The 17632-nt window shown below is 39.1% G+C and overlaps 2 protein-coding genes across 4 annotated transcripts in view; one reads left to right on the top strand and one right to left on the bottom strand.

Annotated features, from left to right (window-relative positions):
* Positions 1-2065, bottom strand: part of cnih3 (cornichon family AMPA receptor auxiliary protein 3) — a 31623-nt gene extending 29558 nt beyond the window's left edge. For 2 of the 3 annotated variants that reach the window (XM_036550066.1, XM_036550067.1), the window contains exon 1: positions 1338-1623. In XM_036550066.1, the coding sequence (XP_036405959.1) occupies positions 1338-1415 (78 nt within the window). In that variant the 5' untranslated portion in view covers positions 1416-1623. Of the gene's footprint in view, positions 1-1337; positions 1624-1991 lie in introns of those variants that run through there. The other variant, XM_036550068.1, reaches the window with a different exon arrangement.
* A 2485-nt stretch (positions 2066-4550) lies between these two features.
* LOC118792412 (spermatogenesis-associated serine-rich protein 1) lies at positions 4551-13550 on the top strand. Its single transcript, XM_036550254.1, has 8 exons — positions 4551-4584; positions 5542-5698; positions 7400-7524; positions 10407-10574; positions 10876-10981; positions 12208-12270; positions 12884-13093; positions 13541-13550. The coding sequence occupies exons 1-8, from the start codon at positions 4551-4553 to the stop codon at positions 13548-13550; spliced, it is 873 nt and encodes a 290-aa protein (XP_036406147.1).
* Positions 13551-17632: the final 4082 nt, after the last annotated feature.

Here is a 17632-nt window from a genome sequence, read left to right as displayed (position 1 = left end):
CAGTGGGAGTAAGCCAATTACCATGCATTCACTTTCCTTAAATACATGTGAGCTCCAGGAGCTGGTTTGTAAAGCAGCGCTGTATTTTGTGCTGGAGTGAATGAAATGAAGCAACTGGATAATTCAAGGTTAGCAGTGCACCGCATGAATAAAAGGCAATCACGGTAAAGAATAAAATTTGTGCCGTCATTCTGAGGTAAAAGGCTCGCATCCAAAGAATTACTGCCTTTCTCTGAAATCAGGAGCGCTTAAATGACATCGTGATAAATGCGCGTGTCGGTTTTTTTCGGGGTCTGTTGCTACGCAAAGGGAGGCCCTGAGCACAAACTGCGGAGCCTTGCCAGAACTTAGCTTAAACCAACCCCCGATAGCGTCTTCCGAGCGTCTGAGCCATATCAAGATACTTTGCGTAGGGTCGTTGTCATTCTTTGTGACAGGGATTCAGCACTGCAGAGAATCTTTAACTCCAAAGCTTAATTTTGTCACTGTTTGGGTTTATTGTGGACAGCAAAGAAGCACACCGAAATGGTACAGAAATACGATCCAAAACAACGCGTCTGTATAGTAAATCGTTGAAAGAATTTAGTTCTGGATGGGGTAATAGCCGCAATCACATCAATTAATGTATGTATGTCAAGTTATTGTCAGGTGCAATGACCCGTTCCTTATGATAATTTCCGTATACAAAAACAGAAGGAGAATGCTTTGTCCCGTCAGCAAACGATTTGTGTTACCTTTTAAACTGGAAGCTGACAGATACCAAAAAAGGACATCCCTTTTGCGAGGTCCTGTCGCTTCACAAAAATACTGGCTGCATTAAATTTTAGCTTTGATTAACAGGGCGAACATGCCGCGGGACTGTATTAGAGCCACAGTAACTGTTCGGGAAATGAAACGAGTCTTCCAAAACACTTAAGAAAGAGTACTATTCTCTTTCGCACAATCACAAACAACAATCGGGTTAAAAATAAAAATCCCCCGCGTTTGTGTATTATGTGACAAAGTGAACTGTTGATCTTATCGGACGGAACATGTATTCTATTCAGGACTGGACACAGATGACAGATAACTGTTAGTCACAGCATTTCATAATGAAATATTTCGTCAGCTCAGCTGTACTATCCATGCGTCGTAAAATAATTTTAGGAATGGTGTTAGAGGAAAGACGCAGCAATATGCAAGGTGCAAAGCCGTCCTTTTCACAAGTAAATATTTTAACATTAAAATAATATGATGACACGTGGATTAGGGCACAGTAAGCTGTCCAATATTCCTTATTTAAGATGCTATACGTTAATACGTAACTGACAAGAAGAGAAAGTGAAATTTACACTTACGTGCCAAATTGCAAAGAAGATCAAGGACGCACAGAGAACCAAAGAGAGCATATAGCAAAAGGCAGCAAAAGTAAACATAATTGAAATGAACCCGTGGAAATTATCCCAGAGAGGTTTCGGAGGGAAACATAAAATTACGGTTCAACAGCCGCAAAAGACCAGCCAAGCATCGTCATAATGCCTGCAACAAATTGTTGCAGATCGCCTCCAACAACGGGTACGCAAGTTTCACTCTCGAACGCAGAATTTTAAAAGCCTACAGATGAAATCGATTCTGGAATAAGAATGACATAATGATACTATTCAAAGAATGGTCAATTTCTTTTCGGTCCTAAAAAGCAGGAAAATGCAATCTTATCAAAACATATTGGTCCCAGTAATATCCCGAAGTAGATGTGATGCGTTCCAGGAGATAGTGTACTCAGAACAGTCCGGGTATGTGGAAGGCAGCTGAGGAAAACAGGTAATCCATTCTGCGACACGACAAAAAAGTGGCGCCGATTAAGGATTTTAAACATGAGCTCAGCAACTCTTCCCAGCTAACATAACAGGTAATAAGCGCTCTCCTCAAACCGCAGTTAACCTATAGATCCTCCACACAAAAGGCGCAGGCGGCGTCAGCCAACAGGTGGATTTAAAGGGCCAGTGACTTACCCTTGCCTTCATGTCTTTCGATGTATTGCTCAGGAATTTATTACACCTGATTATTTAACGACATAAGAACAAAGTGTTCTGATTCAATATAATTGACCATATTATTAAGTTGCTATATTTTTTTTTTCCATTTGGTTGAGATGTCTTCCAGAAATGTCTTCCATAAGCGCAGATAAATCAAGACACCACACTGATTTCTGCAATTATTTGGGCGACGTTCGAACTTTCTTTTCTAACTGGCATGGATATAGGCACGTGGCATAACTTGTGTGTGTTTCATAAAGTTAATTAAAATATCTGATTAAAAGTTGCTATAACAAATACAGACTGTTAACGTTTATTGTACAGACAAGCTATCCACAGATTGCTTGGATAAACAGAGAACGTCCATACAAGGTAATGGCTCTATCGATAGAGATGAATCCATGCCATGGATTGGTTCATCTCTATCGATATACATTCAGTTGTCATAAACAACAACAATGATGACCAAAAAAAAAAAAAAAAAAAAACATACTAATGTGTCTGGTGTTCATTCCTGGATGTTTCATGTCATAGAGGGACTTGCAAGCTGAAAGCAGTGCTACCTCTATGTTCCCAGACCTGGTGTCTATATGGAGTGAATATCCATTACTGCTCAGCTTGTCTCAATGTTGACCTGCCCTAAGAGAGTATATACGTTATACGTTCTTACAATATGTTATTGTAAGAAACAGTAGTAGTGCTAACACATTGTGGTCAGTTGTGGGTTTCACAGTTTCTATGCCCAGTTGAAAGCTTCATTTTAATCAAATCATTTTTTCAAGTGTATGAGAACTTTGCATTCTGACACATCTAAATAGCTATTCAGGTCGATTTTTTGTCTACCCTAAACTTTTTCCAAGACTTCGGAAAAACATGACTCACTGCAAAAGAAAAGATGGCCAAGAAGCTCTGACAGTCCTTGAATCTTTTTCCTGAGATTCCATCAAGCTGTCCAGCCTCAGCATGAAGCTTGAGGCCCACTCACCCTTGCGATCCGTTTCTGACAGTAATGTGCAATCAGCAGTTACACAGTGTTCCTCATAACACTACTCTTCTTGATAACCTCCATGGTGCATCTGCTTCACTCAGCAGAACAACTTTAAAAATGAGCAGGGATTTCAAAGGGTTAACATTTTGCACTAGTCATCAAGGCAGACACTGGAGTAAAATCTGAAGCTGCTGAAACTGAGAAAAATATACTTGAAAATAATATTATTGTGGTGGTATGGAGTGGGACTCCTCTCTAAAGTTTTTTTATTGCAATTTTATAGAGCTGTTGCAGTGGGTTAACTACAGTTTCTCCAGCTTCAAACCAACTAGTAACACAGCCTGGCAGGTGTGAATAAAACATTTTCTCAGTTCTTCTCCATTTACTGGAATTATATCTTGGATACAATTGGTGCATAATTTCTGGGTTCCAAGCTTTCCAGCAGGTTCATATGAGTGATTATCTTCATGAATCTTGCAATACCCTTTCAGAGACAATAGTACACCTACAGCAAGTTTATTTATGTATTCATGTAGGATAATCTTTACTCCTTTTCAGGATGAGAAGCCACCACACAGGGCTAACAAAAGGATGTTGAAAGCATTTTTAACTTGCACTTGTTTAATTGCAAAGCTGACGTCACAGATCATATTGACGTGGAGGGGATAGCATTACAATGACAACGACAACTTTAAAATACCCCCAAAGCTCTCCTTTCGGAGAGGTTATACCTTTGAGGGAACTGCCTTCCGTTCTGTCATATGATCTTTTACCGCCACCTTGTGGCTAAATTTCCCATTTTCGTTGTCACTGAGCATGCGTCTGTGCACCCATCACCACTAGAGGACGCTTAAAATTATGTTGACAAGTTGAGCACTTCTGGGTAAAACTGCAAGTCAAGCACGATTACTTTAGGTGAAATATTTTTACTGGCTACGGATGAAATATGCACTGGAAATGACCTGATTTTTAAAAATCACATTATCATTTATTGACGTGCCTTGTATGAACTATACATTTTCAAACATGTAACGTCATATATCTGTCATGCCGTAGTCATCATGGGCAAGAAACGCAGAAACCTAACCTCTACAAGTACACATGTTAATTACAATTGTTAAAGTTAGAAGTGCCACAGATACCATCTCATTTGAGAGTTTGGATAAGAGTTTTTTGGGTCCAAGCTTCGATATCCTCGCTTTTTAAACAAAAAGTCGTTACTGTATTCGTGAAAAATCCTGTATAACAATACAACATGAATTTACGTGCAGCCAGCGAATCTGAAGAGTAATCACCACTCAAAATGTTTTACCCCAGTGAGCCCTTCGCCGTTTCCAGGGCGACCGAGAACGCCTGATTAAACAAGTTTTTCAAGTGCTACCTCTTTGCCCTTGGTTTTTTACAGTTCGATTCTTCTTAGCTACCACGGGTTGTTTATAACTTCATTCAACCAGTTAACTTCCTACAGTTAAGGTTACAGATTGATTTCCTCATGTTATTTTAGTTCCTGAAGTTTAAACCAGTCTTTACGTCACCGTTTCATATAAATGCGCGAAGCGGACGAAGTACATCGCCATCAAGGTAATGCAGCTTTGTTCTCTAGCCAGATTACACTATGTCTGTCAAGAGAACGTGTTTTTGATTTACCTAGGAAAGCTTACTGTACATAGCTGGTATTTTACTATTCTCATATTGTTCAATATTTAGTAACGTTATTTAATTATATTGCTTGAAGGTGTCATATACCACTCCCGTATAAGTTTCGAACAGTATTATGTCCATTTAAAAAAAGCTACTAGTTGTAATTAGACTTATCTTTATTGTGTACACGAAAAAGTGATTTATATGACAAATTAATTAACCAACTTAATTTGTTAATCGGATTGTAAACTATATCCTTAATTTGAAATGTAAACTAAATAAATGTGCACATAAGGATGGCTAACTTTCTAAACGGTGGTTGAAATGCTATATCTGAACACTTTAACACAAATACGGTCATAGCAACCCCCACACTGCAGTTCCCTGCTGTTCAACACAATGGTACAGATGCAGTGCACTAATTTACACCAAAGAATATTCCCCAGGCAAACCTACCTAACATCAGTGTCCTCATAATCGCAGTAACATAATGACACTTACACAAATAAGCTCCACTGAACGCAGAACATGATGTTTTGACATGATAGTACTATGTCTGTCCATTAACACAAATTGCTATTTCAATGTGACATGGAAAATACCAAACTGTACCACCATATATGTCAGTTAATGTCTTATAAAAATAATGTAACTTAAGCGAGGAAAGTTACACGCTTAATCTTGCTTTATGACAATGGGAAGAAATGATAATGACTGAATATTTACATCAGGTATCATGTCATGCTTGCAGTATGTTATGTAGCCATAGGAGGACCTTAAGCATACCGAGTCACCAAAAGTGTCACATAATATTGAAAATTCATTGAGGCTTTTTAGCCTCATAGTGATCATTAAATCGATCTACAGGCACTTACCCTGTGGGTAAATCCCCTCCAGCGGAGCTCCAGAATTGGCCCCTCTCTGCACTTTTGAAGCATGGTGGGGTGACAGACCAGCCCCTTAAACCCCATGGCAGACGTTACCTCCCTCATGGGCACGGACAAGAAGCGGTCTACAGGCCACACATACAGCACATTGAGCCTAACCTCACAGAGTAAGTGACTGCAGGAGGATGATGGGATTATTGGTTATGGCAATATACTGTACAACAGACCACAGGGATCATTCATCATCTGTTTCTGGCGAGGGACTGCCTCTTAACCGAGAATGTTAGAGAACAAAAAAAATATTTTGTTAAAAACAAATCACAAGACCCAGTTTCAACTGCAAGCAAAGTAATTAATGTAGTCTGATAGAGGACAAACTACGCTCAAATTTAAGGAGGCTACAACAAATCTGTACATGCCCTCTCAGCATTACCCCAATGAAATCATCACATCATCACGTGCACATCATTATTGCTTCATAGAAACAAAACTCTAAAAAGACTTGTTTCTAGGTATGGAAAGCTTCTCCTCTGAAAAGTGTTATAGGATCTTTAGAAAGGTCCTTTAAAATCACCTCTCCTTTTTACCTGCCACTTTTAGTAGAGCTCCTGTGACCAAGAGATGCACAGTGCACTGACATTAATTAGCAATTACCAAACCTTCAGTATAACACAAAATGCAATTTAAGAGCAGCTTGCTGAAACAAAACAACATGAGGCAAAGAGTAATAAGCACCTGCTAGTGAAGAAAGTGTATTTCTTACAAGAGAGGTAAATAGTTGAAGGGGATAACCAGTAGCCATGGAAAACATGCCAGAATTCAATTCTCATGTGTAAAATGAAGACTTTTATGGATCCTCTTTGTCTCATTTATGCTGTTTAATTGGTGATATAAGGATGTAAAGAGCTTCTTGCGCTGCATATTGAAGAGTGGTTTTTGAATAAACATGCAAATTACTTCCTGTGATTCCCATGTCTGTGATAAAAGGCATTACATGGAACATGAATGGTTAAGAAGCTGCAATGGGAAGAAAGGAGTGACTGTGATTTTAAAGAAGTGTGTCCTCAGCTTGAAATGAAAGTGTGCTGCTCCCTCATCAGTTCAGTGATTAGATATACGCAAGGGATAATCTGATTCGCTCCCAATTTCTAAAGATACTTGAAGCAGGCCTCTCTCCTCCAGGAGGTCCTGTCAGTGCGGCATCAGATAGGCGCAATGATTTCCCCTGTGGTGTCACACTCAACTCACAGGCTGCAGTGTCCTTGGTCTTCATCCCCAGTTCCCCTGTTCTGTTTCCTAGGTGATCACACTGAACACATATCTTTATAACCATAGTTTTTTAAAATACACCAGTTATCAAAAATAATGTCTATTAGGACTTATCCAGAGGTCTGTAGTTTGCAGGCCTCTTCAAATAATTGCATCTCATATTAGGGAACAGAGAGACTGGTCAGAGCAATAACCCTGAACACAGTGCCCCCCCCCCCCCTTTTAAACTCCCTGTGGCGCAGTCTGTAAAAAGAGCACATTTGAAATGTAATATATGTCCTGTGGCCAAGAATCAGACTTGGTCAGTTCCTGTTTCCCGCTAATCTTGTGGGGTAGCTGTAACAGTCTTTTAACAGCTCTGAGTCAATGGTGTGATTCACCCACTCACAAGATGTTATTGTGTCATAATGTCAGCCAACGCAAGTGCACCCAGAACCCTCTCAACTTACTGCTGAACTGAATGCTTCAGTATCTGCTCTTGGCAGCTCATGAAAGGAAAGATGAAAGAGAGTGAGCCTGTTTCTGCTGTACAGTATGCAGATTAATGGTGGCACTTTTGCATGGCTGAAGTTTCACCTCCCTCATCTGCTTAATCGAAGGTGTGACCTTGACTGGAAGTCACGCCTGCGCTGGCTACCTCAACCCCGCTACAGCGACGCCCCCTTTCCGGAAATCAAAATGATTCGGTTCCCGAGTGAAACCAGGCTGCTGAGGTCATTTCCACGTAAGTGATTTGGCTTTGGTTAGCAAAGCTCATTTGACTGACAGTAACCATTCGTTTTTTCACCAGATTAACGTGTGTGTGTGTGTCTGCATCTAAAAATGTACAGTAGGACGTAATGCATGAATGTGCTGTAAATGATTGCATTCTAACAAACGATTACAAATGAGATGCAAAGGTACAAATTCTCATACAAGTAAAGCACCTATCTGAAAAGGTCACAAATGCTAAATGTGCACCATACAGAAGAGATGTACACTTATTAGTAAAGTGATTCAATATGCATATTGATTCACAGGTCAAACCAATTAGTGCAACCTTTTCACAGCGCACTGATGATGATTCAAGCATACAGGGCAGTTGATGAATACTAGACCCAAACATTTTTTGGGAATACAGTTAATAAAATGAATAATTCCTCATGACATGAGTTGGAATTAGTTATCTGATTGTCAAGAAGACAATTCCATTAATAATTTAAAAAGAAATTAATCCATATTATAGACATGAAAACATAAAATAAATGACAAATTAAAATGACATTTGGCAGGTTGCCATTTTTATCATACTGTTGTCAACACATTCTATGTCATGTGTCCTAAGAAGAAGAGGTTTCGACACCAAACCTCCCAGAGCTTGCTGCCATTTTATCAGATGGAATAAGGTGATGATGGTGTCCTCAAATATATTTTTTGTGAAAATTTGAAAATGTGAAACGGTTGCATAGATAGTGTCAATTTACAGCAATGTTTGTTTCTGATGTTTCCTGTAAAAATCAATTATTTTATAACTGCAACTCAGATGTGGATGTACCTTGGTTCTAGTACTGTTTAAGGGCCCAAGGAATCCAAATCAACAGCAAAATCCAATTTTTAAGTCTTTTAGCCCATTTATTTAACATTTAATTGAACAGCGTAAAATGTCTGACAAGTAGGATGGAGCTGTACTTCTCAAATTAAATGGCAAAGATGGTCTGTGCCCAACATTGTGATGCCTGTTTTTTTGTCAATAAATTCATTTCATTAATTAAGGTTATTTTGTTTTGAATGGCCAACTCAGAACTAGCACCGGAGTGGCAGTACTGAGACTGGATGTCTGACCCTGTCAGAAAGGTTTCTTTTTTTCCTTATTATTTTATTCTTAATTTACAGCCATTGTTCTTTTCTCAGCTGTTAGAGAAGATAAAATCATATTGTGAGCATTTACATCTTAGGTTTGTGCTTAGAGATGTGCCACAATTTCTATTTATTGCACAAGTGGTAAAACAAAAAAAATGCAACATGGTTAACACTCTACAAAAGTTAACAGGATATGCACAGCAGGTAACGTGATTCTGGCTTGAGGACTGGCTGTTGTCACTTCAATCCTATTGTTAGCTGTAAGAATGGTGTTTTTCTTGTCTTTTTTCCTCTCAGTACTAGCATCTCTTAAATCATCCGCAGCATTTTACTCCAGAGCATGCTATACTGTGCTGAACAGGATTTTCATCTCCTGTTGAAAGTTACGCAGTGTGACTTGCTTCATGTCACTCACTGAACAAGGCAGCCTGCCATCGGCTGTAATGGTCACCTAGTGCTTTCAGCAGAGACTGCTCAGCTTTGCTTTTCATGTTGTTTGAGGGATGTATTTTCCACTCAAGGGCTGTCCGCTGGGTATGACGTCTCTCTGGTCTGAGTTTTTCCACAAAAATGGTAACTAGAGTTAAGCTTTGTGTATTGGCTGAAGATTCTCAGCAGATCATTTCAAACCCTATAAAAGCATATATTTAATGCATATACAATATTACATATACAGTATTGTGCATGTGTGTACTGTTGGGTGGTAATATCTCTGGAGCCCGGAGTAAAAGCCAAAGCTGGTTGACCTGGTACAGATTATCGGTTCCTCATTGCTTTTGTAGCCAGTGCTACAGCATGTGATGCCACAATGAATGCCTGAACTCTTCACAGACCCCCTGTGCTATACCTGTGGTCATTAGCATGCCAGATTCTTCTGAAGTTCTGTCCTTGCATTGTTGCATCACCAGAACTAAACCAGTAATCTGAAGTGTTACTGTGCACATTTGGAAAGTGATGACTGTTTTACCACATGCAGTGACATCCTGCAGGGGTTCAGTTTACAGAAAGTCATCAAAGTTCTGTAAAAGTTAAAGCAACAAGAAAAGGAGATAATTACTAAGTCTAGATGAAGCAAAGGAAAGATCAGGTCCCATAGTAATAGTTGGCCTTCAGCCAACACCTTACTGAACCAAACTGTCTTCTTTTTTCCTGTGACTCTTGCAGACTCTAAGATAGATGTAAGGCACTGAGGCATCCTTAGGCTGAAATTTATGAAAGGCAAACAAAAATTCTTAGCAGGAAAGGAAGGAAGGAATGGTGATAAACAAAAGATCATTATTAAATTATTGTCATTTAGCAAATGCTCTTACATAGGTTACATTTTTTACATCTTACCCATTTATACAGCTGGATAATTACTGAGGTATTTTTTGGTTAAATGCCTTGCCCAAGGGTAGAACCCTGGCAGGGTAGTAACCTTTTGTGAGCCTTTATGAGCCCTTCTCCTTACCACTACACCGCACTAATGCCCCTTATTCACATACTAAGCACTCTGTGTTCCTTTCTAGTGGTTGTCATTTCTATTGAAATCATTGCAGAGTTGAAGTCCCAGAGACAGAATTTCAGCGACTGATAAGAGTTTAAAGTACTAGAGTGTAAATCCTTGTTCCAAAACTTTTAAATAACCTGTCTCTGACATACAAGGGTGAGTCTGGTTTGTGATGACTTGCAGAATCCACTCCAGTTGCTTCTCTGCTTTGCTGTAACTTATTCATTTCAGTTTTTGAAATACTTAGAAGATTGAAAATGAAATATTCCTTTTTGTAGATGCTAACATGGTGTCTCAGTCTGAATGGACGTTTTATCCCAACTTTGGACAGCCTTCAACTTACCATGTGGGCAAAAGGTGCAAAATTGATGGGACTCACCACTATAGAAGCTTGCAGAGTTCTTCTGAAAGGACTTTAGAGTTCATGCTTGGCAGAAAAAAGCAGGGTGAGTCTTGTAACATAGATTGTATCAAAATTATTATGCTTTTCATGACAGAAGAGATGTGCACACCTCACAGAAATGTTCTTTACAATTCCTCATTCTTTGTGTTGTAGAGCTCTTTTTGAAGTCTTTCAGTACACTAGTGTTTTGAGTTCAAAATCAAAATAAAAAAGTGCAGTCTGTCTTGTGTACCCGTCAAGATAATTAGGGAATGGATCTGGTTTTGCATGTCAATATGGCAACAAAGAGTGTAGCATTTCTTATAAGACACAATTATTTTATTTCTTCTGTTCCATTGCTGCAGTGAAGTCTTATTGCAGCATGGCTGCTGGCACAACACCCTGCATTTCTCCAGAGTACAGCGCTGACTTTTACAAATACGGATCTTCATTGCCAACTGTAGGTTTTGGGTAAGTGCTGCAAACTTTGTACCACACCAAACTACAGAGAATAATTAAATTAGAAAACTAAACCATTAAAGCCAGCATAACAGTGCTGACCAATGCACCACACATAAAACAAAGGAACAAAAATGCAAAACCCAAATAATTTGTTTAAAAAAAAAAAACACAACAAACCAGAACAATTCTGAGCACTGCTTACAAAAGGGAGTTCTTCTCAAGCCACACGCCTGTATTTAAAAAGCCTGTTGATTAGATACATGAAGCTCATTAGCCAATGGCCAGTCCACATAAACAATCATCACACACAAGTATGCAGACATTGTCAGATCACAATTAACCTGTTTTAAAAGAAAATGATGAAATGAGATTTGTTGTTAGTATATTTGGCAATTCACTTCCAGTAAATGTACACACATTTAGCAATATAAAAATAATTAATGCATTGCTTAAACAATTTACTTGTTTTTTGGGACAATTGAAGGCTCCCCTTCACAGCCAGACTGACAAAGAAACAGATAAGAGACTCATAGCACACTGCACATTATGTACAGTAACACTTGTATTATTCTTACAGATTACGAATGTGAATATTTGTCATATTCTTACATTTAATCCCTTTATCATCAATGCTCAATAAGCACATTTCCAAAAATTCTCATCTTGAAACACTAATTAAAACATGATGTACAAATGTAGAGGCAGAACATGAAGCACTCCACACAGCCAGCAGGTGGTGCTGTTGCCTGTCACATAAGCAGATACCCTTGGAAAAACTTAGATGGACTCTGTGAAGCGCACAAGTCTGGATGACCTACAGTGGATTTTTAGCTGCCATTGGTGTATTATTAGAGCACAAAACTGGTATAATTATTAACATATATTCTGTTATTCTAGGTGTCATTTATATCACTATATAACTAGGGAAAATTGTTTTTGAAATGCCTTTTGCAATAACATGGACATAAGGTTAAAGTGGTGTGCTAGACATTAATAATACGAGATCATTAACATTATAAGGGGGATTAACTTCCAGTTCTCTGCAAAGTCAGTCTCTGCTTTTAAAGGCTTTATACTAAAGTTACAGTGATCTCTTGGAATGTCCACAGTTTTGGCTGGTGTTTTTAGAATGATACATACAACTATATGATTAATTGTCAGTGAAGGCCCACTTGTGATACTTCCTTATTATTTTGTCATTACAAATGCTTATGGACAATTATGTTTTTATTTAGGTCATCCGCAACATTAAAGGGAGACACATTCATTCCTCTCCAGGGTCTGACTGTTCCCCCAGGGTAAGTATCTGTAGATAGCAACCTGGCTTGAAATGCTGAAAGACTCTTGGGGCAGTGTGGAAGGGGCACTCTTGTAGGATCTACCTGTACTCAGGTGATGGCAATGCATTTTGCCAGAATGATAGACATACAAGCCCTGAGGGAATATAACCGCATGGATAGAGAGTATAACTCATGAAAGGAAGTGTATATCACCATTCATACTGTACTGAAAGCATCAGCATAGTGCAATATTCAAATACATAATGAACTAAATTAAAAAATGACACCATGAGACAGACACATATACATAGTATATACTTATTACTAATATAATACATAACAGTAGATCATTGTTGAAATTTGAAGAATTTTTTATGCAAATCAATAGATCTTTTTACGTAATATATTTTATGGTGCATTGACTGTATGACATCTACATTTGACATGTTCAGGTCAAATATGTTTCATGTCATGCTGTACACACATGTATAGCAGTACACATCCAGTTTTGGGTAGAGAAATGAAAAAAGAAAAAAAAAAAAACTTCCCATACCTAAGGCCCTGCCTGCATTATTTTATTGGTCTGCATTTAATGTATATGACCAGTGGTCCTTCGGGTGTGTCCCTGCAGTATGACCTACCCACAGAAAAAGCAGCTGAATGAGCGAGAAGCGGACATCGTGGAAGTGAGGAAGCTGGATGATTGGAGGCCAGCAATGCCCATCTCTGTGTCCCTTTTTGACAGCAGACAAGCTAAACACTTGAAATCCGACACCTTAAGGAAAACATTGCTGGGGGCAAAGCACCACTCTTCTGTATTGCACAGAACTATGAAAGAATGGTAGGCAATGGGTGGGAATTGTATTGCAGAAATTCAGTGGACATCTGCAAGATAAATGGACAGAAAAATACCCCAAGGACAAAAGAAAACCTCTCTTTCAGTTTCCCTGTTGTTGTATTATGGTTTGACCGTATCTTACAATCATGTACTACGGGTAATAAAGTCAATTACAGCTGCAGCACACATGGAATAATGGAATTACGTTTGTAAGGGCCAGAGAGCAGACACAATTAAAGCCAATGGAAGTGAACGTGCAATTCTGAAAACAGAACAATACAAAAGAAGGGCGATTTTAGAGACGGAGACTAAGCTGAGAAACAGGTTAACCAATCTAATTCCAATGCACTTTGCCGTTACCTGTGAGTGACACGTTTTACACAACATTGTGACTTAATGATTATGATTACCTTATACAATATTATGATTCTTGCTCCCACTTTCCTGTAGGTGGCCCTAATGCCTGTATGTACACACATGTTTACGTAGTGCATAAAACTTACACTGATTTGGGTTTTATTAAAAACACTTGCGTAACAACCACAATGTGCATGAAAGTCTATATGTGGGTACACAGAATTAGCTGTGCAGTGTAGGGTTCTTTGACCTTGTGATGGCTGTGATGGTTGTGCCATCAACAACATTCAAATTCAAGTGGTCCCTTTTAATGTCACAACTGAGCCCAACGGGGGAAGAGAGGTGCAACAGCCAAGTCAGTGTCACCCCTTCTTCGAAATACAGCGTCTCAACCAACACTTACATATCTTTTAGATCTTAAAAATGCATAATCTCACCAGTCCAGAATGTTCTAGGATCCAAGAACACATGTATGCTGCACGTTCAGCCTTGTAAGAGCACTCATGGTCTATATCATATACATATCATATCATATACATATGCTTACATGGCCCCACCCAACAGGGCACAGTTGGCTGATTCAAACACACTATAGCTCATAAGGCACAGCTGGCTAGTATGTGAATGAAGATGTATTACTTATTTAAAGTGAAGAAACTTGCATTTGCTTAGAATGTACAGTTGAGACTGTGCTGCATTTCATACTCATATCTATCAGTAGATTCAGTGTAACCACACAGAAATAAGGGTGAGTTTGTATATTTTCTTTGTTGGATGCTGCTATATTTGAAGTTAAGATTACTGGTGTAGTCACTAGTGCGGCATTCCAGGTATAGGTCATTATGAACACATTAGTAAAGATGTGCACTTTTTTCCCCTCTCAAACAGCACTTAACTGCTCAATAAAAAGCTGCTCTGCTGTAGACAAAGGGAGCCCTAAATTTCTTTTAATCAGATGGGGCTTTTTTAGATAAAGCTCTCAGTGTAATCAAATTAGGAAAGGCTGTATTGGCAAACATTACACACGAATGCAGGCCCATTACAGATAATCTGTATAGCAGAATGTGAAATACATGTTCCTCCCTCCCCAACCTCCATGAAAACTTGATTTTGAAGAACGGATATTGAATACGTCAAGATTAAACAACAGATTGGATTCTGTCATTTATACTGATGGTAAAAATAGTTTAATAGTAAAACATTTCTTCCACAAAAATTGAAGTAAAAATAGATGAGAGGTTGTAAGACTGAGCTGATTTGAGCCCAGCTGTTTATTCTTGCTATTCTCGGTGAACAGTAAAGGCACCACCTTCATAGTCAGACCCCCCCCCCCCCCCCTTCAGTTAAGTGTCTGAAATGCTACAGTTCCTTCATTATGTCAACAGAAGCACTGAGTGAAACACCCACTACCACATGCAATGAGGTGTGGCAGAACTGAGCAGACAACCTTGTCATTATTGTCAGTGTGGAAATCAAGGCAACCAAGCAGCTCAGTGCTACAGCGAATAGGAAATATGCCACCCTGAACTGACCTTGCCAAGTCAGCAGGTGTAAATATAAGCCAGTGAAGGGGAGGTACTCAACAGGAAATGACAAGGGTGATTGTGGTGAGACACAGAATATGAAATCTTTTTTTGTAAATCCAAGGTTTGGGGATATCCCCTGCACCATGGAAGATTTGGTAGAAGGTAACCCGTGATCACTGAACTGCGCATGCCACTGGAAGGGCAAATGAATTTGGTAAATGGACACAACAAGACCAATTTATCTTCTCTTTCGCCTGACGTGTTTTTGAACATCCTTTAAAAGATCATCTTATAATTATCTGTAACTGGATGCGCTGTACCATCATCTGATGTTAATTTAAAGGAAAGGTCATTTCTCAAAAACTGGAATGTAACCAGCCACCCAGATAATCACAAATTAGAGCCCGGGGAAGTGATTCAAGAGGCATTTGGTTATAAACCATTCCCTTCAGGGCATGGTTTGTAATTAGGCAGTGAAAGTTTTAATTTGGTGTTGACCTTAGCTGAACAAAAATTCTTATTTAATGTTCAGCTATATTCAGCATATTCTTATGTGTATCACTTGCTCCAAAAATAAATAAATAAATAAATAAAAAACGAATTATGGCGAATGCACCATTAGAGGCCAGTGGGGCTTGGGTTTAATTGCAAAGTGAACATAAATGACTGGGCAAAACACTGAAGGTCAAACAGGCAGAGGATGCTTCTGCCGAGCAGCTGGATTTTGCTGAGTTGCAAATGTCACCTGCTAGGAGCAGTTAATAACTTGACCTTTCTATCGCCTTATCAGCTGAGATGGTGCATCAAATAGATTTCCTTTAATTCCCTCGGGGAGAAAGATGGAGGCCCACTGACTTATTCAGCGAAAAACAGATCACAGATCTCAGTCATGGTAAACAGGGATAGAGCAATTGCATTTATTTGCGCTTTTTATAGGATGGATAGCAGCTTCAATGTTTTCTTAAGCTGATGTTAAAAAATGGAGATGGACATGCCATAATGTAAATTTTAGGTGCTTATATATGCATGATATGCATGTCTGTAAATAATTTTATATTTTCAGAGATGGCAAATGTGAAGTGTTAGGTTGAATACATAAGTTGACCACAGCTGGCTTTACAATATAAGCAAAGGAAACTTGACGTTTTAGGTCAGATGTAGTTTTAGTTTAAAAACCCAGAAGTGCCATGTGCGTGACCTATAGATGTGAAGTTCATATTTTGGTAGAATTAGGCTTGCTATTTAAATAATAAAATGTCATCGATTATTTTTGAAAAAATATTCTGAATCTGTGTAAAACCATTTTATGAAAATTATAAGACACTATAGTGTACCAGTATTGGCAAGCTTTTGCAGTTGCAGGATCTAAGTGTGCCAATACTCATGATATGCTATGACTTTGTGACTCATAGGTTTAAATGTGCATATTTATAATGAGATGGCTTTGTGGATCCAGCATATATAAATAGCTGGATTTTGGAACTGATCCCTTTTCACTGTAATCCATTAGGTGCAGTTTGTCAACCTGTCAGTGATCTGCAGTTTCACATATTGAAAGGTACTGAGAAAGACTGCAGGTTTAGGACATTTCATTTGACCAAACTAAAATGACTGTAGCCATGCAATTCACCTTTAGTGGAGAGGGATGACACATAGAATTGAAGCACAAATGCCATGTCAGTGGTCAGTGCTTTTGCCTTGGTTTACAAAAAACATGTTTCATGCATTATACCTACCAGATATTTTCTACAACATTCAGCAAATGACTGAGATGAAACAGCTAACCCCCTTCCAATGGCATGGCACATCATTTTAATTTTGTAAAAATAGTGCATGGCTCAGTCAATTAAGGTGCTTGTTCCAAGCACAAGCTGAGCCCTACAGGCCAGACTGAAAATGACCTGGAATCCACAGAGGTGGAACATGCTTGGCTTCATTTTGCAGGGGTAGGGTGGGTTTTGTAAGCAGCGTTTCGTTGTTTTGCCACTCGGGTGCCCTCTAGTGGCTCATGAGGGGACTGTGAGTAACACGGATGATGTCGGTGCAGATGCGATGGTTTACACCACTGTTGTGCACGGTGGGACCTGTAGTGCAAAAATTAGGTGTTGGCTGCATACACATATATCTGAGGATATATGTGGTCCTGCACAGGTATAAAGGATGTTGTGGAGAGGCGAGCTTAATGCAGTACAACTGGCTATTCAAAAAGGGTGGGAATGGGGAAAATGGGAAAAATAAACCCTGTGTGGGTAATCCAAACAGGAAATTACTCTGGTTCTGCTCTCATTGAGATGCTACGAAATAGGGAAATCCCATAAACGTGACTGGATCCTGCAGATGGCTTGGGGGCAGTTCTATATGCGTGTCTCTAGAATGTTCAGGATGTTGCCACTTTTGTGTGAATGTGCCCTGATATGAATGATCTCAGCTGCCTTGAGGCTATTCTCATAAATAGTGACAATGCCATATGGTGTGGGAATCTGCCTTTTTGTGCATGGTGGCAACTTTGGAAGAGAACAGACACATGATTTAGTCGACCAATATACATTGTGTGAGATTTGGAATGTAGACACCTTCCCCTTCCCTTGATGATCCTATGACTACAATTAGAGAGAGAGAAATAATTATTGGTAAAGATTTAAGGGTTTCGTGAAGTCAT

This window comes from Megalops cyprinoides, chromosome 17 (assembly GCF_013368585.1).
Source record: "Megalops cyprinoides isolate fMegCyp1 chromosome 17, fMegCyp1.pri, whole genome shotgun sequence".
Taxonomy (NCBI): domain Eukaryota; kingdom Metazoa; phylum Chordata; class Actinopteri; order Elopiformes; family Megalopidae; genus Megalops; species Megalops cyprinoides.
Note: the sequence above shows the minus strand (reverse complement) of the source record. Positions and strands in the feature narration are given on the sequence as shown.